The sequence below is a fragment of the Chionomys nivalis genome, chromosome 19 (genome assembly GCF_950005125.1).
Source record: "Chionomys nivalis chromosome 19, mChiNiv1.1, whole genome shotgun sequence".
Taxonomy (NCBI): domain Eukaryota; kingdom Metazoa; phylum Chordata; class Mammalia; order Rodentia; family Cricetidae; genus Chionomys; species Chionomys nivalis.
This window is the reverse complement of record NC_080104.1, coordinates 12,675,119-12,691,288: the sequence shown is the minus strand read 5'-3', so window position 1 is coordinate 12,691,288 and position 16,170 is coordinate 12,675,119. Positions and strand designations below refer to the sequence as shown.

The following is a 16,170-nucleotide window of genomic DNA, read 5'->3' as shown; positions in this document are numbered from 1 at the left end:
GAATTCTCTCATCCCCGAGCAAATTAAAAGACCAAATGTCATTAAGCAATTAACAATGAAGCAGATGCAGTTTGGCTTCTGTCTCCACCAGACTTCTGCTCCAAAGCGCCTGCCTCAGTCCCTAAGGACAAAGTAGCTCTCTCCAAAACCCGGGGCAGAGGAAGAAATGGCCAGTCCTAGAGCAGTGCTTGGCACTTAGGCAGGGTTCTGTACCTATTGACCAGTTGAATCTTGAATACCCGTGATCCCTTGGCACTCTCCGGCCTAGAACAGCACAAATCACACGGAACTGCACCCACACCTGTTCGCTGCAACCCAACAAAACCAATAACCAAACAACTGTTGCTACCAGAATATATAGACTGTGGGAGCTGAGGCATTGTGTTAATCTTGTCTAACGTTCAAAATAAAGCCACATAATGATCTTTTTATGAATATCGGTTTAATACTGGAAAATTAAGAGACTACTATGTGCAAAGCGATATGTTGTACAGCTCGCGGGGGGGTGGTGGAATGGGGTGAGGGGGTGCCCTTCTTGCAGAATCACTTCCACCAGAAATTGAGGCTTGCCCCCTAAGTCTTCCACCCGCCAGGGGCCGCTGTGGGCAACACTAGGCTTCCTTTCACGCGTCACTCTTTGCCCCTGCGAAGCCGTTGCCCGGAGCTAAGATGGCGGCGTCGGTGGCTGCTGCAGCCGGGAGGCTGCGGCGAGCCATCGGGAGGTCATGCCCATGGCAGCAGTTCTCAACCGAGGCCCGTCCACTCCACGGAGCGGCCGTGAGGGACGCCTTCCTGAGCTTCTTCCGGGATCGCCATGGCCACCGGCTGGTGCCCTCCGCTTCCGTGAGGCCGCGCGGCGACCACAGCCTGCTTTTCGTCAATGCCGGCATGAACCAGGTAGGGGCGGGGCCTCACAGATCGGGGGCGGAGCTCGGGGGGGGTTGCCTGAGAAAGGAGCTTCAGGATTGGGCGGAACTCAGAGCGCCTGTGGAAGAGGCACTGGGTGCAATGATTAGGGACCTAGGTAGGGCTTGGGAAATTAATTTAGAGACTTGTGGGGAGAAATTAAATTTATTATCCCTGGACAGCAGATGTGGAGCCGCGAGGGTCAGGCTCCGAGTGGAAGACTATTTAAATAAATATAACTCATCCGTTAAGCAGGTGTTTATTGCACGCTTGCTATGTTCTTTGACTGTGGCCAACCACTTTTTATCTGTAAATTTTGCCACCTTTACTAGGTTGAGGTCTTTGGCTTGGGTTTATTTACCTCTTCTCTGCTTCACATACACCAGAGATGCCTGCCTGAGCTCCTGGGATGCCCCGGGCCAAGACCGCATTGCCCCCTTGGAGTCACAAATAGTCTTGAGTTTGAACAGCCATCTTCATCACTCCCCCCTTTAACCTTCTACTGAGGACCCCCCCTCCCCCACTTTTATGTGCTTCTAGTTCAAGCCCATCTTCCTGGGCACAGTGGATCCACGAAGTGAGATGGCAGGTTTCCGGCGTGTGGCTAACAGTCAGAAATGCGTGAGGGCCGGAGGACGCCATAATGACCTAGAGGATGTGGGCCGAGATCTCTCGCATCATACCTTCTTTGAGATGCTTGGCAACTGGGCTTTTGGGGGCGACTATTTCAAGGTGAGTTTCCAGGGAGCTATGCAGTGCTTGTGGATCCCCCAGAACGCCAGTAGTGTGCGCCTATAGTTCTGGAGCTTCCAAATGGGAGGTGGAGACAAAAGGATCCTTGGGAGTCCACAGGCATGACCCTGTTTGAAGCAAAAAGTGGAAGGCACCTGAGTACAGTCACCCATAGCTGTCCTTTCAGTGTCACGTGTACATACCCACACCTGACACATGCGTGCACACGCGCACATAGAGACTTACAACAGGAAGGAGTGTAGCTCACTTCCCTGATTGAAGAGAGGGACTGTGGCTCCTGCCTGACGGCTGAGTGACAGTTACATGAACAGAAGGCAGCAGTGCTGGGATGGTCACTGGACATAAAGTCCCCAGGTCAGGTGGGTGGACTTTGTAAGAGCAGAGACACTCTCTGGGCAGAAAGAACTCAAGGCTGAAATGACCACGTCTCGGTCTGAAAATAGGGTGGGTAGTGAGGATGTTTTTGTCTTGGGTTCCTGAACTCAAATAGTCTCACGGAGACTCCACCCTGGTTTCCCCTGCAGGAAGAGGCGTGTAGCATGGCCTGGGAACTGCTGACTCAGGTCTATGGGATCCCTGAGGACAGGTTATGGGTCTCTTACTTCGGTGGTGACTCCAAGACAGGGCTGGAGCCAGACCTGGAGACCAGAGACATCTGGCTCAGACTGGGGTAAGTTAACCCCTTCGTCTGTCCGCCCCAGGCAATAGGAAGACTGGAAAGCAGACTATCAGTACAGATTCCTGAGTTGAGTGTGTGTGAGCATGCTGTGGTTCAGCCCTGGGACCCCTCTTGCTGAGCTGGACTTGGGTAAGAGGCTGTCATAGCAGTGGAGATGCTGACTTCTTTTTTTGTTTGTTTGTTTGTTTGATTTTTCGAGACAGGGTTTCGCTGTAGTTTTAGAGCCTGTCCTGGAACTAGCTCTTGTAGACCATGCTGGCCTCGAACTACAGAGAGCCCCTTGCCTCTGCCTCCCGAGTGCTGGGATTAAAGGCATGCGCCACCATCGCACAGTTTAAGGTGCTGATTTGTAAGCATGCCCATCTCCAGCACTTCTCTGGCTTTCTCCCCAGAGTGCCTGCCAGCCGCGTCCTTTCCTTTGGACTCCAGGAGAACTTCTGGGAGATGGGAGACACTGGGCCCTGTGGACCCTGTACTGAGATCCACTATGACCTGGCTGGGGGAGTGGGAGCCCCTCAGCTGGTGGAGCTTTGGAATCTGGTCTTCATGCAGCACAACAGGTAATGGTCGCAGAAGCTACCGTTAGTTCCTAGCTGAGCTCACGTGCTCTTTTTAAAATAGAAACTGACCTAATTCTAGTCCTTGTCCATGACAATTTCAACTGGTGGTTGCTGCTCTCTGGCCTCTTGTCATATAGTGGAGTTGGATTTAATGATCACTGAGATTTTCTTCTAACATGTTTTGACATGCCTCTCTAAAGACAATGAATCTGGCTTAGTAGTCAGCCTGGGTCCAGACAAGGGCCCAAGCAAGAGTAAGGATGGAGTTAACCCTTTTGAGAAAGGATAGGACCCAAGGCCTTCATCATCTTCATTTGTGTAGGGAGGGCACTAGGGCACTGTCTGCAGGTTCCTGCTACCCTCAGTCCCTGGGTCCTCGGGTTTCTGCTGAACCTGAGCGGATGCAGAACCTCATATCTGTCAGACCCAGCTGGCCTCACCTTGCACCTTTTCCCTGGCCAGAGAGGCAGATGGAAGCCTGCACCCGCTGCCCCAGCGGCACGTGGACACGGGAATGGGCCTGGAAAGGCTGGTGGCTGTGCTGCAGGGCAAGCGTTCCACCTATGACACGGACCTGTTCTCACCGTTGCTTAGTGCCATCCACCAGGTGAGCGCACCTCTGCCTCAGCCCCGTCGCTGTGTGTGTGTAGGGGGGCTGTGGCCCAGATCACAACCTTGGCTGTCATCTTTAGGAACCATGTCTGCCTTCTTTGACACAGAGTGTATAGTTGGCTTTTGGCAGGGTTTTGCCTTTTTCTTTAAGGTGTCTGTAAGAAAGAAGCTATGCAGAAGGGCATGGCTTTGACTAGCCCACTAATCCAAACCTTTATGCTTGGTACAGAGGATCAAAGTAGAAATGGAGATCACCTTCAAGCATGAGTGAGTGGCAGACAATAAATCAGAACAAGATCGTAGCTCACAGACCCTAGGCAGGCAACAAGCGTTGCAGATAGCCGCTGGTGGAGGTGTTACAGAGGCCCTTAGACCACTTGTGTGCCCACAACTTGCCAGGGAGATGACCTTCGATCTAAACCCTGAAAGAGAGTCAGCACAGAAAGCTTATTCCAGACAGATGGCAGTGGGTACCATGGCAGGAAATGCTTGGCATACGGCATTGTCAGCAAAGACAAGGAGACGCTATCCAGCACCGCCCCCTTAGGACCTCCACCCAGATAAAGCAGGATCCTTGACTGCATCACAGGAGGTCAGAGTGAAGCAAAGAGTGAGCTTAAGTATTTAGATGGAGATATAGAGGAGAAATACACTCAAAACATGCATGCAAGCTTCTTAAGAGAGCTGCGTTTTGATGCCTTCATAATGGCTGTATTTATGGCTCTGTGGTTTTCTAAGTTATATTTCTGAAAGGATGTCATTTGCAACAAGGTTTAAAGATTAATCAAATTTGCCGGGCGGTGGTGGCACACGCTTTTAATCCCAGCACTTGGGAGGCAGAGGCAGGCGGATCTCTGTGAGTTTGAGACCACCCTGGTCTACAGAGAGAGAGTTCCAGGACAGGCTCCCAAGCTACAGAGAAATCCTGTCTCAAAAAAAAAAAAAAAAAAAAAAAAAAATCAAATTTAAAAATATGAACTGGTTTATTTATTTTTCTCCAAGAATTCCTTCAGCAGATGAAATTGTAAGGTGGTTTTCTAAAGTGCCTTGTGTACACTTATGTGATAAATGTGCTAACAAAGTAAGATTTACTGCCACAAATATTTATATATCCTGGCCCCAAATTAACATAGTTTGTTGTGGTTCTTTGTTTTTTGTTTTGTGTGTGTGTGTGTGTGTGTGTGTGAAGTGTGTGAAGGTACCTACAGAAACCAGAAGAAGAAGGCTGGGCATCAGATACAAGGAACTGGAGTCACAGGTGGTTGTGAGCCACCTAGTGTGAGTGCTGGAAACGAAACTGGGGTCCTCAGGAAAAGCTGCAATGCTCCTGGCTGTTGAGTCCCCTCTCCAGCCCCTAGCCCCTAGCGTGTGGCTTTTAACAGCCTTGTTTGAAAAGTTTTAGGAAGCCAAGCACTATTTCTCGGTGGCTTCTGTTTTATCAGTTGTACTCTCAACCTACAGGAAATACAAACTAGATCCCTGGCTAGGGGCCTTCTTCCCCTTTCCAGGCCCTTTTAATAGTTTCTGCCTTCTGGGAAGACAAGGAAGACAGCCAGGTAGCTGCCGTAGAATCCTGTGCGATGTGGGTGGGACCAGAGAGCTTTCGCTGTGGGTACATTGGTGCTATAAGGCGGCAATGCGACCCCGTCCAGGAGTCTGTGGGCATTGGCACAGGCCAGGCCACCTTTTCTGGGTCATCCTTTTGGTGTCGCGTGAGCTCATCTAGACATCTGTGGTTGGCCACAAGGCAGCTCTACTTCAAGGGCTGGTTGACTGTCAGTTGGGGCAGTAGGGTGGCTAAGCCATGTGTCTGCTATCATCTAGAGGCTGGCTCAGCGCAGGCTTGTTCTCATCCCAGCAGGGTTCCAAGAAGGAGGGAAGAGTGTAGAAGGGTCCTTCTTTGTGTTCTTTATCTTTTTGAGCTGGGACCTCTTAGGCCTCAGACTTGCTGTGTAGACAGAGATGACCTTGAACTCCTGATTCCGTTGCTTTTACCTCCTTAAGTGCTGGAATGACAGGTACGCACTCCACACCAGAGTTGGGGAAATGGATGCTATCTGCTGATTGAAGCGACTTTAGAGTCCTATGGCAGTGGCCTGTGCTCAGGGAAAGGACATTTTTACAAATAGTTTCCTGCAAAGACTGTAGCAAGGGTCCCATCTTGTGGGTCCTGAAGTCCAAAGAGACCTTTTTATTCTGCACATGCACAGAAAAGCCCAGGTGGAGGGGACGCGGGATCTGCAGTGCTGTTGCTGTGTGGAGGATGAGCTGGGACCAGAAGACAGTGAAAGCCAGAAAGCCGCTTCTCTACCAATCCAGGCCAAAGCCAGGGGAGGGGTGCAGCTTAGGTGGTGGCAGATAGATGGCACAGAGGTCAAAGGAGAAGACCCATCAGTGGGTGGGGTTGGGGGAGTGGATTAAGCAGCATAGTGGGTGGCAGGACCTCTAACACAAGCCTGCACTGGAGTATGTTTGGAGCTATGCAGATTAAGTGGCCCACCTGGGCACATTTAAGTACATGTATATCAGCTTCCCCCACGCCACTCCCTGGCCCCTGACCTACCTCTAGGATGATCAGAGAGGCAAGCATGGAGTCCCACCAGCCTGGCCCAGATTTCACGTCTGCTCCTAAGGACTAGTGTTCTCACATAGCTTTATCTGTTTGTTTGATTGATTAGGTTTGGTTGGTTGGTTGGTTTTTCAAGATAGGGTTTCTCTGTGTAGCTTTGGAACCTGTTTTGGAGCTTGTTCTGTAGGCCACCACCGCCCAACTACTTTGATTTTTTAATTTTTAAAATTTTATTTGTTGATTTTTTTTCATTCTTTTTTGGTTTTTCGAGACAGGGTTTCTCTGTAGCTTTGGAGCCTGTCCTGGAACTAGCTCTTGTAGACCAGGCTGGTCTCGAACTCAGTTGTTTCTTTGTGGTTTTTTTTTTTTTTTTTCATTATTTCGAGACAAGGTTTCTCTTGAAGCCCTGGGTGTCCTGGAACTCAGCTTTATAGACCAGACTGACCTTGAACCCAGAGATCCACCTGCCTCTACACCACCATCACCACCACTGGGCTATTCTCTCTTTTTAAAGAGACAGTCTCATGTATCCTAAGCTGGCTTTGAACTTGCCAGGTCACCGAGGATGGCTTTGAATTTGAGACCCTCCTGCCTTTCTTCCAAGTTCTGGGATTACTGAAGTCTGCCTCAATGCCCAGTTTTATGTGGTGCTAGGGGGTTGAGCCAGGGCTACATGCATGTTAGGTAAATATTTTACCAACTGAACCACATCCGCAAACCCTTTGTCCTCTTCTTTAAAACGAGCATTGAGGCCAGGCGTGTGCAGGCGGATCCCTGTGATATGTAGTAAGACCCCTTCCCAATAAATAAATAGTAAAGCAGACAAGGGTGATAGTGCCCTCTAAAGAGGCTGTTTTAGCAATGATTGGTGCCTTGGGGTTTCCATTGCTGTGATAAACTCCGAGCGCAAGCAGCTTGGAGGGGGAAGGGTTTATTGTGATTCTTCTTCCAATCAGTCACATCAATTAAGCCAGGGCAGGAACAAAGCCAAGGCTGCGGAGGCTCACTACGTATTGCACGCTCACTGTGGCTTGTTCAGCCTGCTTTCTTAGAGGACCCAGGACCACCAGCCCAGGAGTGGTCCTTACCCACAGTGAGCTGAACCCCCCACTTCTGTCATCAACCAAGAAAATGCAGCACAGCCTCGCCACTGTGGTGGGGCATTTTCTCAGTTGCGGTTCCTTTTTCCAAAAACGACTCTAGCTTGTGTCAAGGGGACATAATTCTAGCCAGCACAGATGGCATGTTCTTCAGGAATGCCTCCGCTCTCACAGTGGAAATTCAGCAGGCCATGGCCACTGTGGGCCTTTTAGCTCAGCATGCATCCCACACAGGCCAGCAAGTCCTAGCCCACCATGGCTTTTCCAGAAGGCTGTTGTGTTTGTTTGGTTTTAGGGGTTTTGGTTTTGGTTTTTTGAGATAGGGTTTTTCTCTGTATAGTCCTGGCTGTCCTGGAGGTAGCTCTGTAGACCAGGCTGGCCTCAAACTCAACAGAGATCCACCTGCCTCTGCCTCCCGAGTGTTGGGAATGCCATTAGGGTGTAGTTACCACTCTCTTTGGTGGCGTGAACCTGGCCAACTAAAGCCTCCTGCAGTAACCAACTTTATTCAGAACATCAGACAATTTATACTAGGAGGGTTAAGGAGAGTCACACTGTATAACGAATACAGTCACAAGGACAAGCCACACACGGCAAAAACATGTTTTTCCAGAGGTAGATAAATAAAAACAGCTGAAGTGAACTCGCTCCTGTCTGCCACACCTGGGAGGAGCACAAGAACACACACCAAGAACAGAACTGTGTTGTGAAGACTGAGGTCACAAGACTCTTGTTTTCCCGGAGTTTTCTCATAGGCACTCTGAATTCTCACGTGACTCCATCCTTGGATTCTGTTCTGATGTGGTCAGTTTTAGGGCAGAGACGGGCACCTGTCTATGCATGCAGAGGCAACAGCTGTGCCTGTTTTCCTGCTTTTCAGGGCTGTGGGGTGCCCCCTTACTCTGGCCGGGTAGGGGCAGCCGATGAGGGACGCATAGACACAGCCTACCGAGTCGTGGCCGATCACATCCGCACGCTCAGTGTCTGCATTGCTGATGGTGTCTCCCCAGGGATGTCAGGTGCCCCGTGAGTCTGGAAGGGCAGGTGCTGCAGGGGTGGCAGGGTTAGGAGGGAGGGGAAGGGGGAGGTGAAGAGAAGTTGAGCGCTCAGAAGGCATAGGGCAAGCACCCACTCCCCGTTTTGCTGCTGGGATGACGCTAGGAGTTCATACCTGGGCTGTGAACCCCCCCTAGGCTAGTCCTTCGCCGGATACTCCGCCGAGCTGTGCGCTTCTCCACAGAGGTCTTGCGGGCCCCGCCTGGCTTTCTAGGCAGCCTGGTGCCAGTGGTGGTGGAGACATTGGTAAGTGCAGAGTTTCCTCCTTTCTGCATACCTCCTTGGCCCTTGGGAGCCTACCACTGAGCCCCAACATGCCCCACCCTCACTGCCCAGTCCTGCACCACATCAAGGAGGTTGAGAAGGCTGGTCTTGCTCACGAAAAGCAGAGACCTTGGAAGAATCCTTTGACCGTAGGGTTCCCTTCCACTTGTATGCCTGCCCCCCTGGGAAACCACTTCCCTGTTTGAGTTCTCCAGTTCTCAGAGCATCTCAGCCTCCGGGGCAGGTGTCCCTTGATGCTGGGGTAGGGAGGAAGGGTGGGCTGTTCACCTCCTCCACGTTCTCCTCCACCCTAGGGAACTGCTTACCCAGAACTCCAGAAGAACTCAGTCCAGGTACTGACTCGCTTGGGGAGGCAGGGGCTGCCTGTTTCCAAGGAAACACAGCTCCACTCTGCCCTGCCTTGGTTCAGATAGCCAGCCTGGTGTCCGAGGATGAAGCAGCCTTCCTAGCCTCTCTGCAGCGAGGCCGGCGGATCATTGATCGCACCGTGAAGCGCTTGGGGCCTTCTGATTTGTTCCCTGGTGAGCTGGGAGCCTAGCTAAAGCAGAGATGCAAAGGCAGCAGCTTTCAGCCTGCCAGGGGCCTAGAAGTTTCTCGCAGGTTCTTGGCCTGACCATGACAGAAGCCCTGCCCTGCCTCCCCCTCTCCTAACTGTCCATCCAGGTCCTCCTCCCATCCCTTGCCTCCTATGTCAGCTTCATACTTAAACTGTTAGGCTCCCTTTGTCAGACCTTGGAGCCTGAAGCTTGAAGGTGGCTCCTCACCTGAGAGGACCTAGTATGGGGGTGGGGAGCACTGGCAGACTGTGTGTGGCCGAGAAAGCCTGAGCCCGCGTGCTCACTTCCTCCCCCATCCTCAACATTCTGCTCTCTTTCCTCAGCCGAGGTAGCCTGGTCATTGTCACTGGCTGGGAACCTGGGGATCCCACTGGATCTGGTGGAGCTAATGCTGGAGGAGAAAGGGGTGCAGCTGGACGCGGCAGGACTGGAGGAACTAGCCCAGAAGGAGGCTCAGGTACAGACTGCTAGACCCTGTGGTGACCCAGCCGTCCCTCTCTCAGCCCTGAACTGGGGCAAGATTGACAGTTAGGCATTGAATTGGAAGCTGAGGTGGGGTCTGTCCTATCATCTCAACGGGAGAGGGTGGCAGAGCCTCAGCCCCACTTAGTCCATAGAGAGGAACATCAGTCCCAGGGACCAAACAAGAGCAGAAGAGAGGAGGCCAACACAGTGTCCTAGAGGGGCTCCCCAGGGGTGGTTGTGGGCTAAGAGGCCTGCTCCCAAAGTGCCCAAATTCAGGCTTCCGGCCCCCGTGCGCACACACAAACACACACACTTGTCCTGCAGCACCGGGCCCAGCAGGCAGAGCCAGTCCAGGAGGAAGGACTGTGTCTTGATGTCCACGCACTGGAGGAGCTGCGCCGTCATGGGGTACCCCCAACTGATGACAGCCCTAAGTATAACTACTCTCTGCGACCAAACGGGGATTATGGTGAGAGCCTAGACCCTGGCAGGTAGTCACAAGCTTACCTGACCTTGACTGGAAAGGAAAGACGTGGTACCCACCAGCTTCCTGCATTCCCCAGAGTCCCCAGCAGGGGTCACTGCCTTTTCATCTGGAAATGCCTTCCCTAGTTCACCCTCCAAAGTCAAATGCCTTTCCCTCAGATTCCAAACCCATCACATCCCCAGGCCCTAACACTGATAATCCTCATGCCTCTGGCAGAATTTGGCCTCTGTGAGGCCCAAGTGCTACAGCTGTATTCAGAGGATGGGATAACTGTGACCTCTGTGGGGGCAGGCCAGCGCTGTGGCCTCCTGTTGGACAGAACCAACTTCTACGCCGAACAAGGGGGTCAGGCTTCAGACCGTGGCTACCTTGTTCGTACAGGGCAGCAGGTGAGCATCCAGCATATCGGCCTGATTTCTGTGGGCGGCAAAAGCAAGGCTGGGGGCACCCAAGTGGAGGGATGACCGCAGGCAGTCACCGTGACACCTTGGCCTTGTTCTCCCCAGGATGTACTGTTCCCTGTGGCCCGGGCGCAGGCCTATGGGGGCTTCATCCTGCATGAGGCCATGGCTCCTGAGTGCTTGCAGGTGGGGGACCAAGTGCAGCTGTATGTGGATAAGGTAAGAGCCCCCCCATCCCGGCCGCCCCCCCTCCCTCCCCACTCCCACCCTCACCCAGAACCCTGGGTGACAAAAGTGTTCCAGGCTTGGCGAATGGGATGCATGGTGAAGCACACAGCCACCCACCTGCTGAGCTGGGCACTTCGGCAGACCCTCGGGCCCACCACCGAGCAGCGGGGCTCCCATCTCAACCCTGAGCGGCTGCGCTTTGATGTGACTACCCAGGTAAGCTGGGCACAGAGAGGCATTATGGGAAATGACATGCTGCAGAATAGACAGGAGGTGAGTGGACTGGCCCAAGCGCCTGGGTCAGCACCACCATCTGTCCCGTGGAGCCTCACCTCAGTCAGTCCCCTCCACTCCCGACACAACCTGTCACCTCTGGCCACTCCTCACCGTCCTTGTTCCCAGTGGGAACACCGTTTCCCCTTTCATGGGCAGAAGCGGTTACCAAACCTGCGCCTGTTGCTTTGTTCCCTTGCACCACCCCCAGGCCCCACTGACCACAGAGCAGCTCCGGACAGTAGAGAGCTACGTGCAGGAGGCCGTGGGGCAGGATAAGGCTGTGTATATGGAGGAGGTACCCCTGGCACACACCGCCCATATCCCCGGCCTTCGCTCACTAGATGAGGTGAGCAGTAGAGGGTGACCCCAGAAGGCTTCCCCTGCCCTTCACAGGCAGCTAAGAGCCCTTGTCCTGCCTTCACCTCAGGTGTACCCAGACCCCGTGCGGGTGGTTTCAGTGGGCATTCCCGTGGCCCATGCACTGGCACCAGCCTCCCAGCATGCACTGCAGACTTCGGTGGAGCTCTGCTGTGGGACGTGAGTCACTCTTCCCACCCTGTCCCGGGACCCTGGGTCGTCACCACCTGCCTTGCTTTGGGCTCGGACTTCTCCCTTCTTTCTCTCCATCATCACCTCGTTCTCCACCTTCCTTACAGGCACCTGCTACGTACCGGGGCTGTGGGGGACCTGGTGATCATTGGGGATCGGCAGCTGGTCAAGGGTATCACTCGCCTACTGGCCATCACTGGGGAACAAGCCCAACAGGTTAGAGGGCTAGAAGTCCTGGAGACCTCTGCCTGTGGGGAGTGAGGGATACACACACAGCTGACACTCGGGCTCGGGCATGCCCAGTGCTGTAGCCAGCATCCCTATACACACACTGCTGTGCTGTAGCAATGCTAGCCACTGCTCATGCAAGGCTGGTGCCCCCACTGGTCAACATTTCTAACATGACCCTGATTGCAGTGAGATACGAGACCCTGTTCTGGGAGCGGGTGAGGTTAAGTCTGGGAGCCTTCACTTTCTTGCACCCTCCCATAGGCCCGAGAGGTAGGTCAGAGCCTGTCTCAGGAAGTGGAAGCAGCCAGGGAGCGGCTAAGTCGGGGCAGCCAGGACCTGCCAGAGGCTCATCGGCTATCTAAGGACATAGGACGTCTCACTGAGGTCAGACCACCCTCACCACTGGACTCCCTACCTTCTGCCGACCCTGTTCCTTCCCCATACTTTCCCGGATCCTTCCCGTCCCTCTCCAGCCTTCCAGCTGGCCCATGTTTGTCTTCAGGGTGGTTATGGCGTCTGCCCAGGCTCTGCCAGTCCTCTCTGAAGCTCTGGCAAGGGTGACACACAGCTCTGGCCGTAGGTCATAGACTCGGCTGTGATGCCTCAGTGGCAGCGGCAGGAGCTACAGACCACACTGAAGACACTACAGCGCCGTGCCAACACTGCCATCCGGAAACTGGAGAAGGGCCAGGTGAGAGAAGGGGCAGCCGTGCCTTTTACTCTGACATCACCACACTAATCCAAGAAGCTGCCAGAACTGGGATAGGAGTCAGGGGCAGCTTCCTACTTGATCTGCTACCGGGCACCGTATCACCAAACCATCCCCACCTCTGCCCGACCCGACCGTAGCTCTCCCCCAGCCCTTCCCATAGGCAGACTCCCGACTCGAATGCCAGTTAGCCTAATTGCTCCTTGCCTGTCGGTTCCTAGTCCCCTCCCAGGCCATCTGTGCCATCTGGCCTTCCTCCTCTCTCCTTCAGCAACTTTTAAAGGTCCTATAACAAAATAGAACTGGTGAGGCCATTGCAGAAGGTCACAGATGGAACCCAGGAAAGCGGGTCAAGCCAGGCAGGGCCCTGCCACCTCTGTTAACAGAAAGCATGGGAAGGAAGGGGCTGCTAGACAGGTCTCGGTTCGGAAGCGGGATATCCATGCCCGACCCCTTTCCTGCCCCACAGGCTGCAAAGAAATCCCAGGAGCTGTTGAAACGGCACTCGGAGGGGCCTCTGATTGTGGACACTGTCTCTGTTGAGTCCCTCTCGGTGAGTACCCTGGAAGGGCCTGGGGGGGGGGGCGGGGTAAGGGCAGGAGGATGACTGTCTGGGGCCTGACGGGGCATCTGGGGAAGGGTAGATCGCTCTGTCCCCTCACGCAGGTGCTGGTAAAGGTGGTACGGCAGCTCTGTGAGAAGGCCCCCAGCATGTCTGTGCTGCTGCTCAGCCCCCAGCCCACTGGCGGTGTCCTGTGTGCCTGCCAGGTGGCCCAGGTGAGGGGGTCCCAAGGGCCCACCCTAAATGGCCCCTAACTCACTCTGGTTCCACCTCTTATTCCTTCCAAGCAGGAGATCTAGGGTAGGGGATTATAACCTATGACAGGAATAGAGTGATCTCTCCTTGTCCCTGAAGCCACCCCCTCCCCCTTCCCAGAAGACATTGTGAGGTTTCTTAGTCACCTGCCTCTTAGGCCTCAGTTCCTAGCAAATAAGTCCCCGGCACTCATCACTTCGGCACACATTCCCAGTCCAGCCCTTTCCTTACCGCCTCACCAGGTGCCCCTGCCCCGTGCTCAGCCTGGGGGAGGGTGCTCATTGCTGGCGACTACAGTCCCAAGGGTTTGCTGAATGGATAGTGACAGGGGGGACTGCTCCACAGGGCTTCCCCTCCTGATTCTCTCCCCAGGGTGCCACGCCCACCTTCACGGCAGAAGCCTGGGCTCTGGCCGTGTGCAGCCACATGGGAGGCAAGGCTTGGGGCTCTCGCATGATCGCCCAGGGGACTGGACACACTGCTGACCTGGAGGCTGCCCTTGGGACAGCCCGAGATTACGCACTCAACCAGCTCTGACCAGGCCCACCCAGGACCCAAAGGAATGAGGCAAGCATCTGGAGCCGGCACGGAGCCACATGGCCTTCCTGAGGCTGGAGGCCAGGTACCTGAGCCGAAGAGGGGCACCTGGGCCACTTCACACCAGGAAACTCAAGGAAACCAATGCGAACTGAGAAGCAGCAACCCCAACAATATGAAGATCTGGGCTCTTGTAGCTGAGAGCGCCTATTAAAAGTGTTTCACCAGGCTGGAGGGTTGGCTCAGTGGTTAAGAGCACTTGTTCTAGCAAGGCGGACCACAGACCTTTAATCCCAGCACTTTAATCCCACACAGAAGCAGGCGGATCTATGTGTGTTCCAGGCCAACCAGAGTTAAGTTCCAGGATGGCCAGGGCCACACAGAGAAACCCTGTCTCAAAAAAACAAAAAACAAACAGAAAAAAGCACTTGATTCTGGAAAGGACCTGGGTTCAATTCCCAGAATCTACATGGAGGCTCAGGCACCAGGCATACATGTAGCACACAGACATACATGCAGGCAAAACACTCAAATGCACAAAATAATAAAAATTTAAAAAAAAATATTTCACAGAAGATTGGTAGTCCTGTAAGATTCTGACGTTTAAAAAAAGAGTGGCCTGGTCACACAGTGGTGGCAAATGCCTCAGGAGTCAGAGACAAGCAGATCTCAGAGTTTGAGGCCAGACTGGCCTACATAGTTCCAGGACAGCCAGGACTACTAGAGAAACCTATCTTGAAAAACAAAAAAAAAGTGACCTGCTCAGCCACCAAGAGTGCTCACTGCAGCTGGGCAGTGGTGGCTCACACCTTTAATCCCAGCACTCAGGAGGCAGAGGCAGATGGATCTCTGTGACTTTGAGGCCAGCCTGGTCTACAGAGCAAGTTCCAGGACACCTAGGGCTGTTGCACAGAGAAACCTTGTCTCAAAATAAAAGAGTGCTCACTGCTCTTGCAGAGGCCCAAGTTCAGTTCCCAGCACCCACGTGGTGGTCCACAGTCACTAACTCCAGCACCAGCACACCCAAATCCCTTCTCTGGATTCTGTGGGCCCCTGCGAATCTATGATACACACACATACACCCAGATGCAATGTGAGAATGGCCTTCCTCATGCGTATCCCATCACTAATCTGACCACTCACCCTCATGGAAAAGTATCTGGTACCTAACTCCAGATCATCCAACCACCAGAGTGTTCAGATGGGCACTGTGGGCCAGGATTGCCTGGGTACCAGGAAGGGTCTCCTGGCTGTCAAGGCCCAGAGTGTCATGTTAAAATCAGAACAGCAGGGCATGCGCTCTTGCCATCATTTTATTAACAGTGACTTGTTTGAAGTGAGGCCACGATGCTGCCTGGTCAACTGACAGCGACAAACCTCAGACATAACAGCTTCTCCCCTGCGGAGCGTGCTTCCAGGTGGGGGTGGAGAGAGGAGTGTCAGATGGAAAAGGAAAGAGCAGGCCACAGAAGGATAGGACTGGCTTCGCTTCATCACTGAGATAAGGTGTCTGAGCTGGGCAGCAAGGGTGTGAGCCTCCAGGAAACCTGAGAGGTTTTTGAGCTGAAGGAATGGCCAGTGAACGCCCAGGCTGTGAGGAAGGATTTAGAGAAGCCACGGTGGTCAGACCGGTGATGGACTCCTTTTTACCTGACACAAGGTCTCCATATGTAGCTATTTGGCTGACCTGGAACTCCCTGTGTGGCCAAGCTGGCCTCTCACAGAGACCTCTGCCTCCCAAGCACTGAGTTTGGGCACATAGACTACTCTGCCAGCCAAAGACAAGCTTTTAAAAGTTAACATAGTACCTGCCCCAAGGCAGAGCTGAAGCAGAAGGCAGAAGCTGGGGCTGAAGAGGTACTGCGGTGAAGTCCTTGCTCGGCAAGCGTGGCGACCAAATTCAAGTACCAAAAGCTACGTAAGCCACGTGTGGTGGTATGCCCTTAGGATCCCAGCTGTGCTGTGCGGGAGGGCTGCACAGAGACAGGCAGAGCCCTGGGTGAGCCGTCTAGTCATTGAGCTGCAGGGCAGTGAAAGGCCCTTTCTCAGCCTACCTCCATATGTGTACGCACGTGTGTTCCTATCTGCGCCATCATCTCTCAGCCTACCTCCATATGTGTGTACACACGTGTTCCTATCTGCACCATCATCTCAGCCTACCTCCATATGTGTGTACACACGTGTTCCTATCTGCACCATCATTTCATCATGTGCCCCGGCAACGCTAAGCATGCACAGACAGCCCGTTCATGGCGGTTCTCCAGTTGTTCCTATCCTGGGCAGTCCTAGATGCTTGTGTTATTGCCATACCTAAGGTTCCCCAGTCTGTCTTTATGCTGTCTATCCAGTGTTTTCTGGGCCTTCCTCTTCACCTTATCCCGTGCACTCCTTCC

The 16,170-nt window shown here is 53.5% G+C and overlaps 1 protein-coding gene across 1 annotated transcript; it reads left to right on the top strand.

The window, feature by feature from the left end:
* The first annotated feature begins 665 nt into the window (after positions 1-665).
* Positions 666-14,437, top strand: Aars2 (alanyl-tRNA synthetase 2, mitochondrial). Its single transcript, XM_057751917.1, has 22 exons — positions 666-897; positions 1,447-1,638; positions 2,184-2,329; positions 2,731-2,898; positions 3,361-3,505; positions 8,060-8,205; positions 8,373-8,481; positions 8,814-8,852; positions 8,930-9,041; positions 9,401-9,534; positions 9,867-10,011; positions 10,246-10,418; positions 10,536-10,649; positions 10,734-10,874; positions 11,143-11,280; positions 11,362-11,471; positions 11,591-11,699; positions 11,976-12,098; positions 12,295-12,405; positions 12,893-12,976; positions 13,090-13,200; positions 13,613-14,437. Exons 1-22 carry the CDS (start codon positions 670-672, stop codon positions 13,775-13,777), a joined length of 2,943 nt encoding a protein of 980 aa, XP_057607900.1. The 5' UTR covers positions 666-669; the 3' UTR covers positions 13,778-14,437.
* The last annotated feature ends 1,733 nt before the right edge of the window (positions 14,438-16,170 follow it).